Consider the following 24575-nt stretch of genomic DNA (forward strand, 5'->3'; position numbering starts at 1 on the left):
AAGTTCAAATCAATAATGTTTCTCTTTTTATGTTCAAATCAGATTTTTTTCTTCTAATTTTGTCGATTTTTTAAAGTTCAAATCTATTTTTTGTTTTTTATGCTCGGTTATCATGTGTTCAATGGATATGATATTTATAAATAATTGATATGATTTGCTGAAATCAAATTTATGTTATGCTGAAATGTTGAAATCAAATTTGTTGTTGATGTTATGCTGAAATCATATTTGTGCTTGATGTTATGCTGAAATCATATAAGTTCTTGTTGTTATCATTAAATATGCATTACTTTTGCTAAAATGTGCATTTGTTTTGTTGAAATTGTTGCTAAAAATGTGCCTTTGTATTGCTTAAATTGTTGTTGAAAATGTGCATTTGCAATGCTTAAATTGTTGCTAAAACATGTATTTGTTTGTTGAATTGATCAAAGAAATGAGAGAAAAGAAGGATAATATTAGTTGGAAGGTTGAAGGTGCAGGAAAGACGTTATCCGATTTTCGACGACGACCTGTGTTAACTAAGGAAGAAAAATTCAATCATGCACATGCGCAACTCATAAATGTTATTGAACGTGCTTACGGTGTTTTGAAGGTGAGAGTCCCAATCTTAAAGCAAATGACTCTTTTTTCTTTTTTAGTGCAAAGAGACGTAGTCGTTGCTTGTTTTGCAGTCCGTAATTTCATAAGGAAAAACAATATTCATGATGAGTTATTTATGGCGTTCGGGGAGAACAATGGTCAAACACAAGGGGGGGGGGGGGGGGAGAATGATGGCAAAAACATTTACACATATATTTATATTTTATTGTATCTTTATAACTATTAGATAGAGAAAACATTATGTTCTTCGACTGCTCTCATTTTATTGTTGCATAATATTGTATGTTTATATTTATATACTTTATTTGAAAGTTCGTAACTTGCTAAAATTGTTTAAAACGGCAATAATTAGCATCTATCCACCTCACGTGCATGTATCTCACGCATTGAAAGGTCTAGAAATCTTCATCGTCATATATTCATCTTCATATTCCAATAAATGAATCAAATTTGCCACATGACATCTTTTCCACCTAATTTTCTATCAATGTTAAATTACTATTTTATCATTCATCTTTATTAATATAAATCATATCAATTAACTATCAATGTTAAATTACTATTTTATCATTCATCTTTATTAATATAAATTATATCAATAAAATTCTGCTAAATTTCAACATCTTAGTTTTGGAAACCTATTAATTTCTAAAATGCACAAAGCTACATGGCAAGTCTTCAAACATATAATTCCAACATAACATATTTATCCATAACTGGCATATCTATCCATAAAAACCACATCAATTACGATGAAAATTCAATTTTATGCCCTCCAGAAAAACAGAATTTTCAAATTCAATTACAAAATATCTATCCACAAAAAGTTAAATTACGTTATTACCCTCAACGTATATATTAATTTTAATTAGTCATTATAATCTTACTAGGTTAAAAACTTGTGTATTACACAGATGATATTTAAAAATAAATTATAAGAAAAAGTCTTATATGAAATTATAAATATGAAAATAATTCTTTATATATAGGGTTTTATATATTAAATTGTTTGATTTTGAGCATTAATTAATTTGAATATGTTTAAATCGTTATATGAAAAATAACGGGAATAAATTGTTAAATTTTGAACTTCTTAAATTTAGGTATTTATATCAAGTAAATTAAAAAAATATGGAAAGAATCAAAATGCCATTAAATTTTAAACTCCTTAGAATTTGAGATTTATATCAAATGAAAAAAAGAAAATAAAAAAATATGGAAAAAATGACATGTGACATCATTTTATCTTTTATATATAGAACTATGTCATGTGTCAATCAAAATGTATGTTTTATTATAATAGGGATAGACAAAATTTCTTAATTTAATAAATTTTTATAAATCTTTGATCTATCATTACTTATTACCATTTTAAATTATCAATAATGTTTTTCTTGTAGGGATATTAACCTAATACAATATATAATATATTCCATAATTATGAACCTTGTTGAACCAATAGCGATACAACAGGAAGGAGATTTGTCTTCCATGGCTACATTGATTTTGATATTTGACTCCGCCTGTTGAGGTAGTCATTCCACGAGTGAGCTTGTGAAGGTAGAATCACTTGTGTTACCATCATTCAACTACAAAACAGAAAAAAGATGGATAATATACGGGAAGAGAGGAATGAAAATTTAAGCATTTTTCTAGCTTATTTACATGGCTAAATATATAATTTTCTTCATTTCTCTGTTATAGTCCAATCTTTGTTTATCTGGAATAAAGTAAAAGAACCACAAAATAAAGAACACCCACAATCTAAATATGATAGTAAAGTAAAATAAAACGTAGTACTTTATATAAAACAATTCCTAGAAATTGTGGAACAAACCTGTTGTTGCAGCCACCTTAGATCAGTGTTTATGTCTCCTTCCATATTATGATTTTGTCCATTAATTGAAATTTCCCTAAGCTTCGGTGTGTTGGAGGTTCCAGCAGTGAAAACCATCATCTCCTTGCAACAATCAATCCACACTGATTCAAGTAGTGGCCATATAAAGCTATGCAACCCCGACGAGTAGAAACACCTTAGGCATGGAAGATCAATGAGTTCTAGAGATTTTAATCGAGGGAACACTAGTTCATGACTCTCACTTGTTAATTGGGTGGCCTCATGTTCATCTTCTTCCTTGAGAATTACTGTCAGATTCCGGCATTCAGTTATGGATAATTCTTGAAGATGTGAAAGAATAGTGGCTATTGAAGGCAAGAGTATGTAAGTTAACTTATGACAACTAGATACTGAGAGTTTAGTCAGATTCTGAAACCCTACGAAAGTTTCAGGGCCATGATTCCAGATATGTGTCATTGCAGGCAGATGTTCGAGCTCCAAGTCGCTCAAATTTTTAAGCACCTCATGATCTTCTCTTATCAGCCTATCTATGTCAAAGACCACTTCTACCATATGACAACGTTCAATACGTAGTACTTTGAGATCCTTTGGCTTTTGTAAGAGCCCAGAAAGAACGACACTTGATAGATCATCACAGTAGCACAATGACATTACCCTTAAGTTGACAAAAGATGAGACTGGAAGAAGATGGTTCTGTATCTCGTTGATCTTCATCTTGGAAACTGATAAAACCTTCAGTTGCATAGTTGAAAGAATCTGCAATGACTAAATATCAGTTAGAAACACATCGCGTCAATAAATGTTACATTAATAATACTAAGAGGTGGACCTTTTGATTTAATGACTGAAGCTTAGGAAGGTTGCGCAACCGGAATTCCAACAGTTGAGGAATCGCAAATGAAAAAACGTCTTTGCAAAAACCAGTTAAACGTGGGAGATCTTCAAGAATCAAGGATTTCAGATTTAAAAGCTGAATCTCAACAACAGATTTTTCATCTTTCTTCCTCAAGAAAATTTCTTCTATCATTTCACACCCAATAATCTTGAGACTTTCAAGCTTACGAAAATCTGTTGGGGCAGATAGAGAGAAAACACGTCTTAAATTAACACAGCCTACAATTTCAAGATCATGTAGATTCTCAAACAAAGTAAGCTGATGATCAGGTTCGTCGACTGTAATTTCACCCACAACATGGTTTTGGCCCTGACATATTTCTGTCAAATAGGACAAATCACAACGTTCTAGCTTTAAGTTTCTCAACATTAGGAAGTTGGATCTTGAAGGATTCTTGAGGCTTGAATTTGTTAACAAACGCCAACCATGTAAATGCAAGATTTCAGTTCTGTTGAATAGAACTTCTATTCCACCATCTCTCCAGTGAGCTGGAAAGCGTACTTGCAGCATGTTTTGAAACATCTTGCTCTCGATGGAAAACCCAATACATATCCTGAATCTTTTTAGCCTCATGAAGATGAAGTCATGTGGAAGAAGATCATAAATGGAAAGCTCAATCTCTAACGCAGTCAACATAGATAACGAGTTGAGTTCTGTAATACATGTTGTGATTTGTTCATCAGGCCAACTTACAAGGGTTCCACTCATGTATAATTCTTCTAATTGGATCAAACTTTTCAAAACTCCAGGAGCTATATTAAAGAGATCTCCACACCCTGTTAGATCAAGTACTTTTAATTGGCTTAACTTTCCAATTTCTTCGGGTAATTCTTTAACATCGGAGTGTAGAAAGCTTAGAGTTTCCAGTTTTACTAGATTTCCTATCATTGATATATCACTAGTTTTGTCAAAAGTGCAGTATTCTAACGACAAGTTTCGGAGTTTGCTCGAGACTTCAAATGATACAGGATAGGATTGAAGTTGAACTAACATTCCCCTAAGAACTATCACTTTGAGTTCAGTCATACCTTCATAAAAACCAGTCGGGAACTCCAACGGGTGATTTCCACCAATCAAAAGCAAAAGCTCGAGTTTCGGGCAGTTAAGCCTGCCCGGAAGTTCAGACATTTCATCGCATCTTAGAGAGATGGAAGTGCAACATTCGTCAGTGAGCTCATATGGCCAAAACGTTAATCCATCACCATTTTTGACAACAAAAACATGTTTGTTCTTGGAAGCAATCTTAAGAGCAGAATCACGTACTAGATCATGCAATTTTACAGATTGTTCATGATCACTTCCATCTAACAACAAGTTCAAATTCTTTAGTTTCTGAACAAAAGCATTTATTCGGATCCTAGCTTCACTAACCCCAGTTGTCTTCTTAAACAAACTTAACCCTAACCCAAGCCTTAGCAAATCCTCGATGGAAATATCATGACCTTCAGGAAACAAGCAGCATAGAAGAAACACGTGTTTCATCTCATCACTTTCTAGAAAATTGTAAGTCACTTCAAGACTCGAGTACACAGAAGCATACTCTCCTTCAAGGTCGTAGCTTCTTAGTCTCTGAAGCGCATCATCCCACATAGACTTGTCCTTCTCGCTCTCAAGAGCTCTTGCAATTGTCACGATGGCAAGTGGCAACCCACCACACTCCTCCACGATATCTCTTGCTACTTGATGCAGATTCGGATCTGGGTGAAAAGCTTTTTTAGCTGTTCTTTCGAAAAGAAGCCATGCTTCATTCAGTGGCATTTCTCGTATTTTAAAGATTCTATCAGCTCTCATCTGGTTACAAGCACTAATACTTCTTGAAGTCAACAAGATTTTGCAGCCGTGGTGTTGTCTATCTGATCCAAAGGGAATCCCAAGTTCCTCCATGTCAAGCCTTGACCATATATCGTCTAATATCACCAGCACCCTTGTAAGCATTTTTAACCTCGCACTTACCCTAGCTGCTCTTACCAACAAGCTCTCTTCTTGCAGTTTTAATCCCAACTGTTCTGAAATACTACTTTGAATTGTGTTCTTGTTGGGTGCTTGAGTGACATCTACCATGATAATGACGTCAAATAGATGCTCTAACTTAGCTCTTGCTCCGACTTCTTTTGCCATTGTTGTCTTCCCCACGCCACCCATTCCACATACCCCAATCACACAAACGGCGTCATCTTTCAAAGATTCCATGATTTCAGTTCTAATCGAGACCCTTGATCCAAACCCTTCAGAATAACTCAAATGATTGAAATCTGTGATTTCTACAGGCAATGGAGGATTTGAAACGTTAGTGAATTTGTACTTCTCCTGGAGTTGTTTCACATCTTCCATCATCTTCACAGCCTTCTTACTCCGTGAATACCGTGATTTGATATTTAGAAATCGACCACAAAAACACCAGAACCATTTCTGAACCGAATCCGTTGTAGTAGCTTGTAAGACTTTATCTGCCTCTTTCTTCAACTCATCAACTCCATTCATCCATGCCAAAACGTCTGGTTTGATAACCTCTAAATTTCTCATGGCAGCATCAACTGAATGCTGAACACTAGCTCTACGATTTTCAAGATCTTCGACACCATCTCTAAGTTTCCCAATGTTAGATATGTAGTTAAAAAGATACCCATGTTGGTTTTTAACTGGACCACACAACCATTGTCCAATCTTTAAACTAACCTCCACTAGAGGGACTAAAAATGCCAGTAAGGCAACCATCTGTTCTTCTTTTCTTGAAAAAAGGACTTATCTTTGAATACGTGACCTTGTAAATCGGAAGAATACAATCAAACCCGAAATAAGAACTGACAGCAGAAATGAAGGAAACTGAAAGGCAACAAGAATGTTTACACGAACGGAAAGTAATTACCGTGATATGGTCTCTGTAGATTGCAGACGACTAGCTGGAAGACTTCATCAGCCAATGGCGGAATGTAGTACAGAGTGAGTAAACATTGACTTAAACATCTGATTGTGAATAGATGACAAAACAATGATTGGAGTTTGTGTTTAATTGGTTTCTTACAAAAATAGTCCCTAAAGTGTTTGTGAAGGACTTATGTACCCATATTTGTTTGGTTTCTTGCAGAAATAGTCCATAAAATATTTGCAATCACAGGACGACATGCATGCCAGACAAAGTAAACATTTCCTGCATGAAGAATTGTTGTAGCTACATTGCATAATTAAATTGTAGAATAACCTCCACGGGTCATACTTAAGGAGGGAAATAAAGAGAAATGGAGAAAATTGAAAAGTAAAGAGGAAAATATGTGTATTCACCATAATTTTTTTTTGAAAGGATTTGGATGGAAGAGAAAATGATTGTTCTTCTCTCGAGGATGTCAATACTATATTTATACATCCATAAAAAAATCATAATTAATAAGCTAGAGATGATTTCTACCATCATAAAACCCTTGTTATAAGCAAATTCAATGATTCAATACTAAATCAATAAAATAAACCAACAATTGCTCATTCAAATATCAAACTCATGATCAAAGTATTAAATAAGCATAAGAATTATGAACTAGAATCATAAACATAAGATAAATGACAATCAAGCATGAATCCTTCAAAACCCACAGATATCCAAGGGTTTCAGCCAAAGTTAAAATAAAGAGATTAGTCACTCATGACAGCAAGATAACAATCACAAACGTGTTTTTGCATCAAGAAACTAACAATTACTAGAAAGATGAGAAGACTGTAGATCAAGCTTTCAAAAATCGCCTCTAAGGTGCTCCAATGGTGGAAAATCGAAGTGTGGTTGTCAAACCTAACCCCCAAGGTAAACGAGGAGCAAAATGACCAGAATGCCCCAAAGTGTGCAGCTGGGCGGGTACCCTCACAAAGTTGTGCGACTGAGACTCCACCATCGTAAATGATGTTAAAATGCTATTGGCTCTTTTTCTCCACTGCATGTAACACTTGGAAAATTTGTAAGTTTCATATGTAATCCCTCCTTATTAAAAATATTGCATTTTGGTCTTTGAGCTAGTACGTAGGGCGTACAGGGTGGTACGTTTAACGTATTAGCCCATATTTGGATCACGACCTTGGACCACGTACGTTGGACGTACATGGACTACGCATGACATACACATGGATCAATGAAACCCTAATTTTAGGGTGTTGCAACCTATTTAAACCTTGTGATAGCCTCACTGGGTTATGTTTAGATAGCTTCCATCCCCTATTGTCCAGAAAGTTGAACCCTAAGTGAGATCTTGAGAGTTTGAGCCTTAAAGTGTGATTTTTGCGTGCTTGTGAAGGAGAAGAAGAAGTGAACCACTTGGATTTGTGATTGGAGCTTGAAGATCTGAGATTTGTTCTTCATTTTCTTTCCTTGTGAGATAAAAAGCTTTCATCTTGCTAATTCATGTTGCTAGATCTAGTTTGGTGCCATTTTTGTACTTTTTGAGTCCATGGTTGGGTTGTTGAGCCTCTTGATTCACTCCAGAAGTGATTGATGGTCTGGGGTCCTTTAGGTCCATTTGTCCATAAAAGTGCAAGCTTTATAGCATTTGTGGTCTCATGCATGTGTTAAGTATTTTGTTAAGCTCTTTTGAGCTCTAAAAGCCTCATTAAGCCATGCATGCACGTAAAGTTGACAACTTTACGTGATAAACCACCTTAAGGAAGTTAGATCTAGGTGTTGGGGTGAAGTCTTAACTGTTTAAGAGCTGAATAAGAAAGTTGGTTAAAAGGGTGGAGTACGCAGGGCGTACAAGGACTTAAGCGAGTATGCCATGCGTACTCAACATTGGGCTTCAAATATGTGGGCTTCTCGGTATTGGGCTATGTTGGGCTTTTGATGTCTTGAGCCTTGTTGACCATCATAATTCTCTTGTTGGGGTGTTAATGTTTTATTGGACTCTTTGGTTGAAGGCCCATGAAATGGGTTTGGGTCCAATTTGGAAAATCGGGCCATAATTGGGCTTTGGGTGATTATTTTGGAATTTGAGCTTTTGGACAAGTGGATTAGGCCTTGGTCTTGGGCCAAGTTAGGAGAAGGGTAAAAAGGACTTTTACCCTAGTTTGGACTCTTAGTGTGAGTCGGGATTTAAATATTAATTGGATGTTATTTTGTAATAGCGCGGGAATTTTAGTGGGCCAACAACGAAAGATTTTTCTATGAGATTTAACAATACGAGGTGAGTTTCCTCACTATGTTTAGCGGGTCTAAGGCACCAATGTCGGCCCATGATCAGTTATGCTAGGATACTAGATGTTTGTGTGACTCTTGTATGTGTATATGCTTATATGATTTGTATGTTGAGCGGGGCCCGTTATACTCAGTGACTGGGGCCCGATATGCGAGTTTGGGCGGGGTCCGTTATGCGAGTGTGGGCGGGGCCCAATACACTCATTAGGCAGGGGCCATTATGTGTTTGTTTATGTATGGTATGTTGTATTTTGGGAACTCACTAAGCTTTGTGCTTACTATTTTCAGTTTATGTTTCAGGTACTTTAGAATCAAAAGGGAAGAACTTGGGATGATTGCAGAGCACACACCACGTTTTTCCACATTTTGAGATTTACTATGATATGTTTTAATTTAGTGACATACTTTGATCGTTTGGGGTTATATGACAATGTTTGGGTTAATGTTTTATTGAATCAAAATCGAATTTTTTTGGGTCTTATTTTTGGGAACGTTACACTGCACCACCTCACTACTAAAGATTCCCTTGGTCCCCTCCATACCTCATATGATTCAAATTTGGCCAATCATCTTCAAGATTCAAATGGACAATCCAAGTCCATCTTCTTTAGTCCATGAGCCATCTTTATAAGCCCACTTCATCTAAGTCTTCAACATTTTAAGCCTACTTCCTCTTTGATGGATCCATAAAGCCCAATGACGCCTCTAAAGCCCACTAAATCCATCTCCAAGCCAAATCGTAACCGCACCGAGACTCCAAAACCCTGCATAATACCTCATGCAAAATAGAAAGTACTTGACAAGATCCATGATAAAGAAAATAAAGAATATACAATGCAATACTAATAGAAATGGCTAAAAATTCTAAAATAAACTATAAAAAGAAGGAAATCAAATAAACTATCAATTGTACTAATTACAAGTATTGTTGCATGTTACGAATATAATTCATGTTTTGTTAATAATAAAAAGTAAGTTTCTTAAATGAATTATTAATATCAATTAGAATTTAAATATTAATGTAAAGACATTTACATATCTAAGGACCTACCAAGAACATGGGTTTGAGAAGACTTTGAATTAAGCTAGAATTATAGTTTCAAATTTTAGAATTGATATGGTGTTTGATGAGAAAAATAATAAAAGAAGAACTGTTAAGAAAATAGATTTTGACAAGAGAGGCAATCAGTCATTAGAACTAATACATGAACTTTCACCTCAAAAAAACATTCATGACTCGGTATTTTATGTACATAGTTGATCAAACTATTGGTTCATTAGAGTGAAAGTTTGAGCAATACAAGCAGTATGAACTTTTAGTTATGTTTCGAGATATGACGTGGATAACTTAAGAGGACTCGGGAACACGGGGGGTCCAAGAGCAGAGTCCATGATGGGTTTCCAAGGGACATTTCCCTTGGTGAGATCTAGGTGCAACACCCCTAATAAGGTCTAAGGGGCAGAGCCCAACTTTTCTAGCTAAATAACCCATTATTCGTGTCCATTAAAAGGGCATCGTTTTCCCTACTAACCATCATCTTCTACATATAAAAGAAGATTATAACGCTTTAGAACATCATAAAAACTGTTATCTTCTATTTGCATCTTGGTTTCTAGAAAAAACACATCGATTGCAAGGTATATTTTTATGTTTCAGAATTGGAATATACGTGTATTTCAATTCGTTTTGTTCTTGGATTATCTCAAATCGGATTTCATGATACCCCAAGAAAAAAGGTTGAAATAACAAATTTTGGAAAATGCTTCTTATACATGATCCTTAAAATTATCGAAGTATTGATTGATATTCAAAACCCAAAGGCTAACACTAATTTCTTGGCCAGCATACACAATATTGTTGATTGTTTCCATTACAATTGCATAAGCGAAAAAAAAAGTTTTCTAAAACTAAAACTTTTAAAATCTTATTGTTCTACCATGTCTCTACATTAAATGTTTCTTAAAAATATTTGTTATGACAATATAACATATGTTTGCTTATATAAAAAATGCTAGACTACGATGTTTAAGAAATAGTAATGCCTTGTCGGTTTATCTTCTTTGGAAAGTTTTTTGCAGGAGTTTCATTTTATTAGTAATGAGTAAATACTAGTAACAAGTGAAGACCCATATATGACGTTTAGGCTTAATAACATTTTATAATAATTTTTAATGGGACCTTAATTTAATTTTCACATAAGGACTTGAAATATCATGGACATGCCTGGTTACAAGTACATTTTTCTGTTGTGTGTCTGCGTCAACCCAAATTTCGTGATATAACAAAACAAAATAATGTTATAAATCAAACTCAAACATTGTTAAATGTTTTTCCCGAAGGAATCTGAATAAGTTTGAAATTAGATGAGAACTTTGGATAAGCTTTTCCCCAAAGGGCTTTGGAAGCATTGTTTTTTTGTTTCGCTATGATTGAAATGGGTGTTACCCATGAGAACAAGAAGAGAGGGGTTGTGAGATGATCTTCGAGTTTATTAACTAGGGTTCCTACAACGAAGAGTGAGAGACTTAGAGGTTGAAGGTGACAATTTGAAAGTTCACAGGGGTTATATGGGGATTTGGAGTAGATGTGTTTGTATTTAATGCCAAAAAAGAGGAATAAGGAGAAGAAAAGAAGATGTTGGTGTTTTAAGGGTATCACTAACTCCTCATCAAAATCCATTTTTTACACCAAAATGGTGTTAATCATTTTTAATCTTTTTTCATTTTTACACAATTTTTTTTTTTGTGTAAATACATAATATAACATCAAATTTGGTGTTATGTTATGATGTAAAAATTTTATGTGACACTTTTAGTCTCTCGTTTTTAATATTTATTATATTCTACTTTATAAAGTATGGATTTGTTTATTTTAAATATAATAATTATTCATTATAATATTATGTTAAACTGATATTCATAAGTATAAAAGTTAATATGAAGGTTTACAATTTATTTAAAAATTTAAATACTTTAAAGTTTTAAAATACAGTAACATATTTTATAAAATAAAATAAATTTGACATATATATCTTAAAAAATTAAATTGGTTATAAATTAATAATAATATTTTATAAAGTTTTACACAAAAAAGTTGTAAAAGGCTAATAAGTCGAAAAGTTTTACACAAAAAAGTTGTAAAAGGCTAATAAGTCGAAGAAGGTATTTGATAATCTAAGATAAAAAAATATTCTATGAAATATACCTTTTGGTGTACAAAAATGGTGTACAATTGGAAATGAAATACTATTTGCACCATTTTTTATACCATTTTGACGTAAAAAAATGACAAAGTTAGAGAGGGTCTAAGTCCATGGTTGCAAAGGGCGTTGGAGTAGAGGTTTTGTTTTAATCTCTCATTAAAAGTACAACAATAATAATATTATTATTAATAAACATTGAACCAGTCACCATACCGATAAAGTTTTTCATGTGTTTGCGATATAAAGCAACAAAATTCCACTTGTATAAATCTAAGAAGTTATTTGTTTATTTATTTATTTATTTTTAATTCACACCCAAGTACCCATGAATTTAACACTATAAACATGTGCATTAAAGTCTAACCATGAATTTAACATTGTAACCATGCATTAAAGTGTATTTCATCAACAATTTTACTTGTATACTACTTTGAAATGATATGAAACAACGTTAAGGGTATAACTGAAAATTATGTTGGATAATATTTGGATTGCTTAATAAATGTGTATATTATGTTATCATTAAATTGAAATTAATTATGTAAATTATTTAAAATTATTGATGGATAGATTTTATCAATATATGAAAATAAACACTTATAATTTCTATGTTGTGAGTTGAGTTACCGGCCTGACTCGAGATCTAGATCTCCTATTTAATATGGGCCATGGACTAAAAGTAAGATTGAATGCAAGGACAAGATTGTAACTTTGACCAGGGATGTAATCAAAGTCGACCACTACCAAGCTCGAAACTTGACTCAATTAAGAAAATCGAGCTCAAAACTCGGCTTAAACTCAAATCGAGCCTTCACTTCAAGCTCAAGCTCGAGCTCGATAAAGTAATCGAGTCTTTCGAGTTCAGCTCAACTCAACTTGAATAGCTACTAAAAAAATAAAACCACCTTAAATTACAATAGAAATACATTGAAGCTCGCGAGCTTGACTCGACTCTATAATATGTAATATATGAAGAAAATAAAGGGTAAATGTGTAAATATAACACTACTTGATTAAGCTCACGAGTTTCACGAGCCGAGTATTTCTATACTCGAGCTCGGCTCAATAATGTACTCGAGTAGCTCGAGCTCGAGCTCAACTCAATTTGAACCGAGTCAACTTCGAGTATTTTTCAAGTCGGTTCCGAGTATCACACGAGTTCGCTCGGCTCAGTTACACCCCTAACTTCCACTAAACCCACTTACCATTTGTTTCTAGTTGGAAGCTATAAACTCTTGTTCATATTGATAGAGTTTGTTATTTTCACCGACTTTAATTTTTCTATATTTGCTTATGATGTCCAAAACTTGTTTAAGGTGTGAAAATTTCGTAAGATTCCTTCATATTAATCTATAAGGTCTTCAAACCATTACATTTTTTTAAACATTCACGAGTTTTCCAGGTCAGTAGACATTAATAACATTCGTTTTTCTTTCACATATTGTTATTTGTTAGAAATCAAATTATATGTTGTCGATCAAAATTGGTATTCGTTGCCTACATTTAATGTGTGGTTATGTTATGATGACTATTAGCATACACTCTCCATTACTTACAGTCGATAGGTTAGTTGTATTAATTAGGATGGTAGCTTATCTTGGATTTGCGCCTGACACGTTGTTATGTTTTGATTTACCTCAGTAGGATGGACCTTTGGTGATTGTATGGTTCTTGTTAATGTTTTTATAATAGGGATGAAATTGGTACGGTCAATCATTTTTTACTAAATTATGTACCGTACAAATTATAACGGGTATAAAATTTGTGCTACTATTACTGTACCAAGTATAGTTGATATTAACTTGTTTGTATACCAATACGTTTAATTGATAATGGTATATTCCAAAATGTATGGAGGGTTTTATGAATGGAGACGTGTTCTTGAGCATTATGGAACATGAATAGAGACTTTATGAAAAAAGATTTTTGTAATTGTTAGTAGTGAAAATTCGCTTTAAACAATTTATATTAATTTCTACCACGAGTTTAAAATTTAAAACAATGGAGAAAAATGGGGCATTTAAACTTTACACTTTACTAATACGGTGAATGCTAATATTAAAGTTCTTAAAATCTTAAACACTAAATATACTAAAATTTATATATATATATATATATATATATATATATATATATATATATAGGGAAAGGATCAAATGAGAACACCTAAAAGGTTGAGAACGCGATAACAGTTCTGGACCAATCAATATATAAGGGCATATTAGTAATTGTATATTTTAATTAAATTAAAATAAAACAAAATTCAATCAAATCTCTTAAATTTAGGATCAGTTACCAAAAAAGAATAAAATATTCGATTTTTTAATCTTCTTATTAATGGAATGTAAAATGCATTTTTACCAAAAATTATTTTAAAACTGAAAAAAAGTATTTTGTTTCTTAAAAAAATCAAAAAATTTCTCCTGTTTGACTTTTTTTTTCAAAAAAAAAATGAATAGAAATCTAACCCCAAATCAATACATTTGTATTCACAAATGATTTTTTTTTTCAAAAAACATGATACTACTCCAATCACAAATAAATACACATCAATTTACAAGTAATCCAATTTCTTTTTTAATCAATTGAAAATAAAGAGTGTAAAATTATCATTTTTTCATAGAAAGAATACTTCTAATCATAAATAAATACATTCATTAACATATGATTGCAATGCTATTCACAAATGAATACACTATTATTAACAAATGAGTACCCTGGTATTCACAAATGAATGATTGAATACCTCAAATCATAAATAAAAACATTCATTCACATATGAATGCACTGCTATTCACAAATGAATACAATGTTATTCATAAATAAAATACACATTCTAACATAAATGAATTCATAAAAAAATAATATAACTTACATCTAAAAAATATAGAATATAATACAATTTTTCATTCTCTTCTAGCTCAAATTCTTCACCTTTCATCTTCTCAAACATCTCCAAAGAACCTCCACAAAACCCATATGAAATTGGTGTTTTTCTCTTCTCTAGAGCATCCAAAATCTACAACTAATGTTATAATCGTTAATGAAATGTTATAATCATTAATGATTGAAACTCAAAGCTTACCTCTTGATCTCTATATTTAAAAGCTATTCCATTAAATCTAAAATTATGACATCAAAGAAATTAAAATTCAAAATCGAAAATTATGGACTCAAAGAAATTAAATTGTGATTTCTGTTAGGAGTTCATATATGATATGGATTGGAGTGATCTTCGGTAACGATGATGTGGAAAAGTTTAATACCTCGATTGTCTTCCTACCATAAGCATCAATCCATTTTCCTCCAATTAGACCTTTGGTTCGCCATAATCCAGAACTCTTGAGCCGATCAACAATACTTTCTGTTTCTGTGCTCATCTGAGCCATCCGAGACTCCATTTAGTGAATTCATGAATCTATCCAAAAACCCTAAAAAATTAATAACGATTAGAGTAATCGATAATGCACCTGGCGATGAAGAAGATGCGTGAGATTGAAGAGTGGTGAAATTTGATCCTGCTGCTACTACAATGAATTGCTCGTGAAAACATTGTCGTTATCATGGTGTTTGGCTTCTAAAATCGAAAAACCTTCTTCTACCTCCACGTATTTGACACCTTTGTACAAATGGCAAAAGATTCAACTTCCAACACACCACTTATTGCTTCTCCCTACACCAGTTGGATGATACAATTGATAACAAGAAAAAATTGAAATCCCTTCGGTCACAAAAGGCTACTCATGGATCAAATTTCTACGGATAATGAAGCTCAGATCTAATATGTAAAAGTCGGCAGTGGAGAGATGAGAGGGAAGAGGCAGACATTTTTTTTAGTCCTGGCTTCCATCAATTAGGGTTTAAAGGAAACGAGAGAGAGAGAGAGAGAGAGAGAGAGAAAGAGAGAGAGATTTTAATAAAACCTAATGACTATAGTACCCTTTTAGGTAATTAGGAAGTTACAGTTTAATCCTATGACTTTCAGAATTTATATAAATGGCCCGATAATATAAACCTTTGATTTTAAAATTTAGAAGGCTTAGATCTGTTCTCGCGTTGGAATGTCCTATACTTAGATCTAGTTTTGGGATGTTTTCTATTATATTTTCGTCTTATAGTTGAGGTTCTTTGAGTAAATGAGTTTTCAGTCCATATGAGCTATCCTTTTAGGCTCTTAGAAGTGTTAAGAGCCATAAAAATCGAACATTGATGGTTTAGCCTCAACCATGCAAGTTCTAGGTACCAACTAAGTGTGTTTATGGACTTAATCTATGTCTTAATCCACATCCATGCATGCAAAAGCATAAAGTTTATGACTTTATGGCTTAGGATGTTCTTAGGAACCTGGATCTACATTATGGACGTTAGGAATTAATGGATTAAGTCACAAGAGGATTCTTGGGTTGGTTGGGTAGTACACTGGGCGTACTCCCTGGTACGCTGCGCGTACTGGGTTAACCACCCGAGTCAGGTCAAGACCAGCATAAGTTGGGCGTACATGCTGAGTACGCCACACGTACGCATGCATAATGCAAAAATGATTTGTTGGGACTTGGCTTGTTAGACCCAAGCCCATCTGTGAATGAAGACCTTTGGGTGTAGGGTTGACGGATGATATTTGGGCCTTATTAGGCCTTAGAATTTAATTGTTTGGGCTTGGTCACTTTTGGGTTGTTCGAAACTAGGCCTTAGAAGGGAGAGGCCCAATAAGGCAAGAATTAAGGAATCTTTGCCTTAAGACATGAATTAGGGTTGGAGTCATACTTTGTTAGCTAATTTGAATTTTATGATGTACGATAGGGGAGGAGTTAACGAGTCATTCGCCGAGTACATTATTACACCCACAGTTTGAGGTGAGTCTCCTTTCGTAGAACTTATTGGTCGACACCAAGGTCGACCCACTAGTTATGATATGGCATGATGATTGTCTTTATGATAATTATCGGTTGTGCATTTAATGTTTGATGATTTTGTGAATTATGTGGGATATTATGTGGTAGTGGTAGGTGGTGAAGTAGACCCGATATCCGATTGGAATAGACTGAAGGGGCAGGTCAAGCACCTCAATATGCTCGACATTATCCGGTTGAAATAAACCGAAGGGGCAGGTTGAGCACCCATATATGCTCGGCAGTATCCGGTTGAAATAGACCGAAGGGGTAGGCCAACACCCATATATGATTGGCAGTATTTTTATTGTGTATGTGATATGGTGGGGGAACTCACTAAGCTTTGTCCTTATAGTTTCAGTTTGTGTTTCAGGTACTTCTAGCTCGAAAGGAAAAAGTCGGCATGATCGCATCGCATCACAACTCTAATTTTCCGTATTAGAGATTTTGGGACTTAAGTTCTGATAATACTTTTCTATGTCTGATTTTGTTTAAATACTATAATCACCGTATGTACACATTGCTTTTGAAACTGATGATGTTTTGGGTTACGGATTTAGTAACTTTAAAAATGAAAATTTTGGATTGTAATTTTTGGGATGTTACACATTATGAAGATGTTTATCGATAAAATAGGTTGTGGTAGCAGTCGAGTTGGACACAAAAACGATCCAGTATTTTTTAGGATCGGTATCAGAAATGGTCGTTCTTTTTTGGACCAGTGGAAGTTTTTTTGTTTCGTTTTTGTAAACAAGTCCTTTTTAGACATATTTTGCTTTAGATCGGTTCAGTCTCGCTCAAAGATCTTTTTTTGTTCCGTTTTTGTTTTGGACCGGTCCTTTTTTAGATATATTTTGTTTTAGATTGATTTGGCCTCGCTTTTCTTATGGAACTAATTCAAAACCGATTTATTTGCTCACGCCTACTTTAACACTTTGTTACCTTCAACTTAACAAGGGGAAAAAAAGAAATGGATGGAAGTAAGAAAAAAGTAAAAAAAAAAAAAATTGGTGATTTTGAATTCATTAAAGGAAATGAAATGATTACTTTCCCTCCTAGCTTCTTTTCAATTTAGAAGAATTTGAAGAGATATAGCAAAATGTTTTATTTTGCTTTCATTTATCTTCAATCTGAGAAAACACAATATATTTTTTCCTTTTTTTTTATTATTTTTTTCTTACCTTTTTTTTTATTTGCTAAAATTCGGAGCCACACATAAATGATTAGAAAGTGTTGAGGCCCAAATAGTTTTGAAACTTTTTGAAGACTATAAGCTGGGCGTCCGGCCCAATAATCTGATAACTCGGCTTCAAGTAATTTTATTCACATCGTCAAGAATGACAAGAACACATCTACTGATACAATTTCCTCTCTGCGAATTGAAATCTCTAACAAATTCCGATTTTAATTTCAATTCCAATTCCAATCTCCACAAATTTCTGATTTCTTCCCTCCTTCGGGTTTCCTAAGATCGCCAGTAACGTGCTTTGTAAGCTACCCCTCACTCCTTTAACCAAACTTCCGTTCTGATCGAAAATTTGCAGCTGATTAAGATGATGTTGATGAGGGCTTAGGGTTTTTTTTATCAAGAGGATGAGACGATTTCATCAACTGAATAGATTAAGTGGACGATTGATAACTTTATATCAACAGGTTAAGTTAGGATTTCTTATACTTTGAGTTTTGGATCGAAGATTTGTTCTTTTTGAGGTGGAATGGATAAAAATGGATTGCTGATAGTGTTATTGCTCTTATTTATGACCGTTTTGGGTCGGTCTAATGCCTTGAGTTCCAGGAAATTAGTTTCGACACCGGATCCAAATGGCAGCTCTAATGCAATTAAGGTTCGTGATCTGTTGATACGTGTTTTTGTTATCCCGAATTACTTACCGATTATTTTTTATTGAAGAAATTAATTGAAAATCATGTAAGTTAACTACTTGCTGGCCGATCCTGTTATCAATAACTTCAGTGCATCAATTAGGGTGGAAACAAGATAGCACTATGAAATTCACTTGATCTTCTTCTTTGTACATGTAAATTGTTTTTGTTCTGTTATGCTATTGCTAAAATTGTTATTCGTCTTTAGGATGATCCATCTTCTACATCCATTAATGATAAGAAGTTAAATCCCTCTCCAACTGAGACAACAAAGCCAGTTGATAGTCCAAATACAAATCCCTCAAATGTGGATTCTAAAGGCTTGAATGATGATAAAACCAAGATTAATTCTGAAAATCCTCCTGATAAGACAGTAGAAAAGGAGAAGGGTAAAGATGGGAAAGAGAAAGCAGAAACACAAACACAAATGGAAACATTTGCTACCAAAAGTTGCAATGGCAATCCTGTTTGTACAGACCAGGGAAAAACCATGATCGCATGTATTCAAGATTTTGAAAATGGTAAAAAGAAAACTCTTCTCTTTTGATCCATTTTAACTATTTATACTCTTAAACATTCATTTATTTCTATCCAATTAAAACATTGCAGTTTTGATTCTTTTTCCCATCTATTTATCTACATTTAACCACCTTCTTCTAGCAGGTTCCAACAATGTGACACTTATTGTGGAAAATGAAGGAATTCTAGACTTGAAAGTGAATATCACTTCTGACACATCTATAAACGATATTTTAGCACCTTTTGAAATACCTGGTCATACCACTAAAAAGGTTCGATTTTTATTGAGTTTTTTTAAAAAAAATTATAGCATCATAATTTCATTTCTTACATTTGATTATTGTAGGTTAATTTTATATTATCTGGAGACAAGACAACAAAACTTATTCTAAATGGTGATTGTGAGCTTCAACTCAAGACCACAACCATCAACACTCCTCCAAAACCTAAGGATCCCAAAACTCCTCAAAAGCCAAAAGACGAAAATGACCCTGCAAACACTCCTTTAAACCCCAAAGAAGACAACAATCCTCCAAAACCTAACAACGCCCCAACAAACCCTAAAGAAATCAAAGAACCTCCAATCCCAATCCCCGACACCCCTGCCACGTCACCAAAAGACATCAACACCACCCCCGCCACGTCATCCAAAGACATCGACACCCCCGCCACGTCACCAAAAGACATCCCCCCTCCCGAAAGTGTGGATGTTCCGATTTCTCAAAACAACCTTTTAGACCAGTTGACTTTCTACTCGAAGCAAGTGACACCTATGCATGGTGCTTACGTGGCGTTTCTTTTGGCTTTAGTTGTCGGTGGGTCGTGGGCCCTGTGTAGCTTCCGGAAGCGGAGAAATGACGGCGGGATTCCGTATCAGGAGCTGGAAATGGGGCTTCCGGAATCTTCCAATGCGGTGAATGTTGATACTGTGGAAGGATGGGATCAAGATTGGGATGATGATGACTGGGATGAAGATAAGGCGATTAGATCGCCAGGTGGCGGTGTGACACCGAAAACTATCTCCTCAAATGGGTTGACTTCTAGGAAGAAAGATGGATGGGATGCTGACTGGGATGACTAGGGTAATGAGAGGAATAAAGAGGGATAGATGGGTTTATACTCTGATGTATGATAGAAGTTTTGTTTTTCATTGATTAATTACTTGTTGTTTTTGTGTTTTTTTTTTAATGAAATTTTTTGTTGGTTGTAAGATGGTTGTTAATTTTCCATACGAATTCTTGATACAAGTTAAAAATTTATGTGCAGTTTCTGCTTGACTGCTTTGTTCTGTTTCGAATGTAGTTTTATAATCAAGGTGTTGTCTAACATATATCCAAAACTTTCGGTTGCAAATAAGTGTTTCTTGATTCAATAGTTGGTGAATACAAAGATAAAGAAAGGCTGTTTGAGGACACATGATTTAAAACAAATCTAAGATGATACTAACGTTAAAATTATTGATTAAAGTTACACCTTGTTACTTAACAATTTAGGGGTGTCAATTTATGACACCACACCACAAAAATACACAAAACGAAACGAAATCGGGACGAAGTGAAAATTCATATTTGTGTTCGTGTCAAGATTAAAAAACAGGATGTTGTGTCGTGTTCATGTTTATAAATCGACACGATTAAGTATGTGGTTGTCGTGTTTTTCGTTTTTGTTGTGTTAGATATCTTTAAGTATGAATGAAATAAACTAATAGTTATTTAATATTATCTTTGTCGTGTCGTGTCTTGTTGTCGTGTTTTAATTGGTTCGTTTTCGTGTTAAGGAAAAAAAAAACATGACATCGTGTCTTGTCGGTGTTCGTGTTAGTCTTGTCGTGTTCGTGTTATACAAAATCTTATCGTGTCGTGTCTTGTCAGACAAAAACACGACATGATTGCCTAATTTGACAGCCCTACTTAACATTCCAAACACTTGTTTCAGTTTGGAAAATGTTGTGTCGTTTGTTTTGCACAAAGTTTAAAAAGTTTTAATCTAACGTTTAACAACACTATTAAACAACTAGTATTTCTAGTTTGACATATCCAAATTTAGACAACATTTCAATTTTCTTTATATTTCAAAACAATTTCTGCAACAAAAAATTTGAGATATTTCTAACATTCAATAAATAAAAATGTTTCGAAAATATAAAAATAATCACATTGCAAGTGTCTCTAACGTCGTTATCCTGGACACACATCAAAAATACTATATCCGAGTAAAAAGTTTGATGAGAGACATGTTTTTGGACTCTAAATGTTGTCTAAATTTGGAGATATCAAACTAGAAAAATAATCACATCTCAAGTGTTTCTAACGTCGCTATCCAGGACACACATCAAAAATACTATATCGGACTAAAAGTTTGATGAGAAACGTGTCTATGGACTATATAAACATCATATGTAAAAAAATACATCAATATATATGGAATCACATCAAGATCTAACATCTCACTAGTACATCAAACATCAATGGAACATGAACATTTATAGTATGCATCGGTGGAACATATTATTACACACTTGTTGCAATATGAAAGACAACCCATGGCCTTCCAATTGGCAATAGAAACATATGAACCTTTTAGGATTAGCACATAGAGCTATCTCAGAACTAGCATTTCTCTTTACCATATGGTCAAACGGTTTGACCTTAGCATATCTATTTCCATTGGAAAAGGAAACCTTTTCTAGACTACTATTGTTGTCATCGTCAATGTCCATGGAAATTTTGGAGACAGATCATTCAAGAACTTTTGCTTCATTTGCGCTCTTAAGCATTTCTGCCTCAACAACAATTAAGATATGTGTCAGATCAATTAGGGTCACGTCGTGATCGCTTATATAATAGTCTTTAATGAACTGAATATATGACTCAGGAAGTGAAAGTGGAACCAAGCCAATGGCTAGCTCCTTTGTGAAAACGACACCCATCATATCCTTTATGAAAACGACTCCCATCATATATCCAATCTGTCAATGTGCGATTTCATTTCCAGAACATGCGCACACACAAACTTTCCATCTTGATGTTTAAATGCCAATAGGGGTCGAGTAATTTCATACTTTTCAACTTGAAGAAGACATGACTTAGGGAGAGTCACTAGAGGAGGAGGAAGAAAAGTTGAAGAAGAATGATGTCCAGTTCCATCATTTCTTGAAAAAGAGAAAACATTTTCACCTTGATTTGAACGTGGAAGATCATCTTCAAAAAAAGAGGGAAACCATTTTCATAAAAATAAGGAAGACCACTATTGTTTTGATTTGACATCTATAAAGGGAGAAAAGAGAATTCAAGTTAGTTGACTTTTAATCCTTAAATTCGAATCTATTTTAGGTAGGTAAGACTTTTACCAATTTTAATCTTATGAAATTCCTAGATCTTTTTGAGATTCATTGAATCTTATCAATGACATGTTTAATCTCGATTATGTTCTCATTTTTGTGACTGGGATGTTGAGGGTGACATACTAGATGTGAATAATCATGCAAATTAGCTTGGTACTATCGATGTTATTTATCATCTCGTTTTAATGTCCCGGTTAGTCACACGTGCTCCATTAATCAACAATGATTTTCGAGTCACCCATTACCACTCTTTATTAATCACACATTAGTGTGCCGATTAACCATAAATGCTCCACTAACGACTTATAAATGTAATGTGTAATTTCATGGATTAGCATCAAATTCACATTTTTCCTGAAGTAACTACAATTGAGATTTTAATAAAAGGTTTAGTTACTTATTATATCACATTATAATTATTAATGAGATTTAACTTGTCTTATCAAACTTGTTTGGCTAACGACCATCCACCATACAAGAGAGTGGTGGTGAGAGTGGACACCCATTCAACGACCATTTTATAGGCTGCTTCCTTATACCCTTTTCATAGTGTGACTTCGTGAATGAGGTCTAGTATTGGTATGCCTGACTAATCTTATACGTATAATATATATATATATATATATATATATATATATATATATATATATATATATATCCTTATTCTAATAAAAGAATAGTTTTAATTTCCTTTTGACATGTGTCATCCTATTAAACATCCTAATTAATGTATATTTTATTCTATTTTTGCCATGTGTCACCCTATTAGGCTTCATAATTAATGAATGCTATTTATCAACCTATTAATTCTCAATTTTAAATTTTAAATTTTAAATTTCCCACTCTAATTACATTAATTTAATTACATTAGAATAAAAATTAAATTAAAATTAATACAAATTATAAAGTGATATAATTTCATATATTTATTTAAATTAATGATTATAGTTTTATATAACTAAAAAAATATCTCTTAATTAATAATTTATTTGAAATTATTGATTAATAATTTTGAGTTCTCACTATAATAATTTAATTAATTTTGTAACCGTGGTTTCCACGGGTTATAAACTAGTATATATATATATATATATATATATATATATATATATATATATATATATATATATATATATATATATAACTTTTAATTATATAACTAGTATAAGGTGAATTTTAAAACATTTTAATATTTCAAGGGTTTAATCTTTTAATAAATTAAACTTTTAATTCAATTAATTTGAACAATTTTATGGATTTATTAAATATATTTTAATTAATCATTTAATTAAATTATTAATATTATCCATAAGGATGTATCTTAAACTTTTCAAAATATTAGAGTTATATTTTAAAATTTCACAATTAATAATCAATTAATTAAATTAAAAATATAAACCAATCATGAATTTAAGATAAGGATATCAAATTACATGGATAATTATTCAGCTTTAATTGATTAAAACATTATCTAAGGTAATTATCCTAATCAACTCATGAGGTAAGCCAAAAATCCGATTTTGTGGATCCGACGGTCCAACACACCATGTAAGACAATCACTACGCCGTGTTGGGTCGAAATTTGCAGGTAAACACGTCGTGTTAGAAGAACACCACGACGTGTTTGATGAACAAAATGACGATTTTGTTTTCTCCTCCCTGTTCAAGTTCAACAATTGTATCAATTCAATAAAAAACTAAACCTACACTCTGATACCACTGATGAGAATTATGCAAAACATATAAATCTTATGTGTGCATGCAACCCTAAATAATTGATCTATGTTTTCTCTAATTGAACATACAACTTGAACAACAAAATAGAAAACTCTAGGATACCTAGTATATTTTCAATTTATACTAATTAGGGTTAGGAGAAACATACCTTAGTAGTTATTGTATAAATAACAAATAAACCTTCTTGAATAAATCTTGGAAGCAAGTGTTACAAGTGTCGTGCCTCTAATGCCTTACACCCAAACCCTAACAACCACGGAGCTTAAATAGATATAGGGGAGCGAGGTGGAAATAATCGGAATTCCTCTAAGGAATCAATGCTTGGACAAAATCAAACCCCATTGCGGTTTATATAGGTGATAAATAAGGTATTGGATAAGGCAAGTATCTCAAAGTTAACTCTAATCCTTTAACTTCCTCTCTAAGGCATCTAAGGCACCCTTAATGCTCAATGAAACCCTAGAAAGTTTCTATATTTCGTTC

At 33.3% G+C, this 24575-nt stretch overlaps 2 protein-coding genes across 3 annotated transcripts; one reads left to right on the forward strand and one right to left on the reverse strand.

The window, feature by feature from the left end:
- Window positions 1–1871: 1871 nt before the first annotated feature.
- Window positions 1872–6319, reverse strand: LOC111898210 (probable disease resistance protein At4g27220). Its single transcript, XM_023894137.2, has 4 exons — window positions 6220–6319; window positions 3288–6114; window positions 2438–3214; window positions 1872–2189 (listed from the first exon to the last, which is right to left on the reverse strand). Exons 2-4 carry the CDS (start codon window positions 6066–6068, stop codon window positions 2136–2138), a joined length of 3612 nt encoding a protein of 1203 aa, XP_023749905.1. The 5' UTR covers window positions 6069–6114; window positions 6220–6319; the 3' UTR covers window positions 1872–2135.
- Window positions 6320–17937: 11618 nt separating this feature from the next.
- Window positions 17938–20300, forward strand: LOC111898209 (uncharacterized). 2 transcript variants are annotated; one of them, XM_023894135.2, is made up of 4 exons: window positions 17938–18456; window positions 18702–19014; window positions 19154–19284; window positions 19359–20300. In XM_023894135.2, exons 1-4 carry the CDS (start codon window positions 18328–18330, stop codon window positions 20091–20093), a joined length of 1308 nt encoding a protein of 435 aa, XP_023749903.1. In that variant the 5' UTR covers window positions 17938–18327; the 3' UTR covers window positions 20094–20300. The 2 variants fall into 2 exon arrangements, with proteins under 2 accessions (XP_023749903.1, XP_023749904.1); XM_023894136.3 differs by having other exon boundaries at window positions 17940–18456; window positions 19157–19284.
- The last annotated feature ends 4275 nt before the right edge of the window (window positions 20301–24575 follow it).

This window comes from Lactuca sativa, chromosome 9 (assembly GCF_002870075.4).
Source record: "Lactuca sativa cultivar Salinas chromosome 9, Lsat_Salinas_v11, whole genome shotgun sequence".
NCBI classification, from domain to species: domain Eukaryota; kingdom Viridiplantae; phylum Streptophyta; class Magnoliopsida; order Asterales; family Asteraceae; genus Lactuca; species Lactuca sativa.

Bases quoted from the DNA above. Each gene is read 5' to 3' on its own strand.
- LOC111898210 (XM_023894137.2), bottom strand. From the start codon at position 6,068: ATGGTTGCCTTACTGGCATTTTTAGTCCCTCTAGTGGAGGTTAGTTTA. The intron at 3,215-3,287 runs GTCCACCTCTTA...TAGTCATTGCAG, and splicing joins TTCAGTCATTAAATCAAAAG to ATTCTTTCAACTATGCAACT. The intron at 2,190-2,437 runs GTTTGTTCCACA...TCTGTTTTGTAG, and splicing joins TAAGGTGGCTGCAACAACAG to TTGAATGATGGTAACACAAG.
- LOC111898209 (XM_023894135.2), top strand. From the start codon at position 18,328: ATGGATAAAAATGGATTGCTGATAGTGTTATTGCTCTTATTTATGACC. The intron at 18,457-18,701 runs GTTCGTGATCTG...ATTCGTCTTTAG, and splicing joins GCAGCTCTAATGCAATTAAG to GATGATCCATCTTCTACATC. The intron at 19,015-19,153 runs GTAAAAAGAAAA...ACCTTCTTCTAG, and splicing joins TATTCAAGATTTTGAAAATG to CAGGTTCCAACAATGTGACA.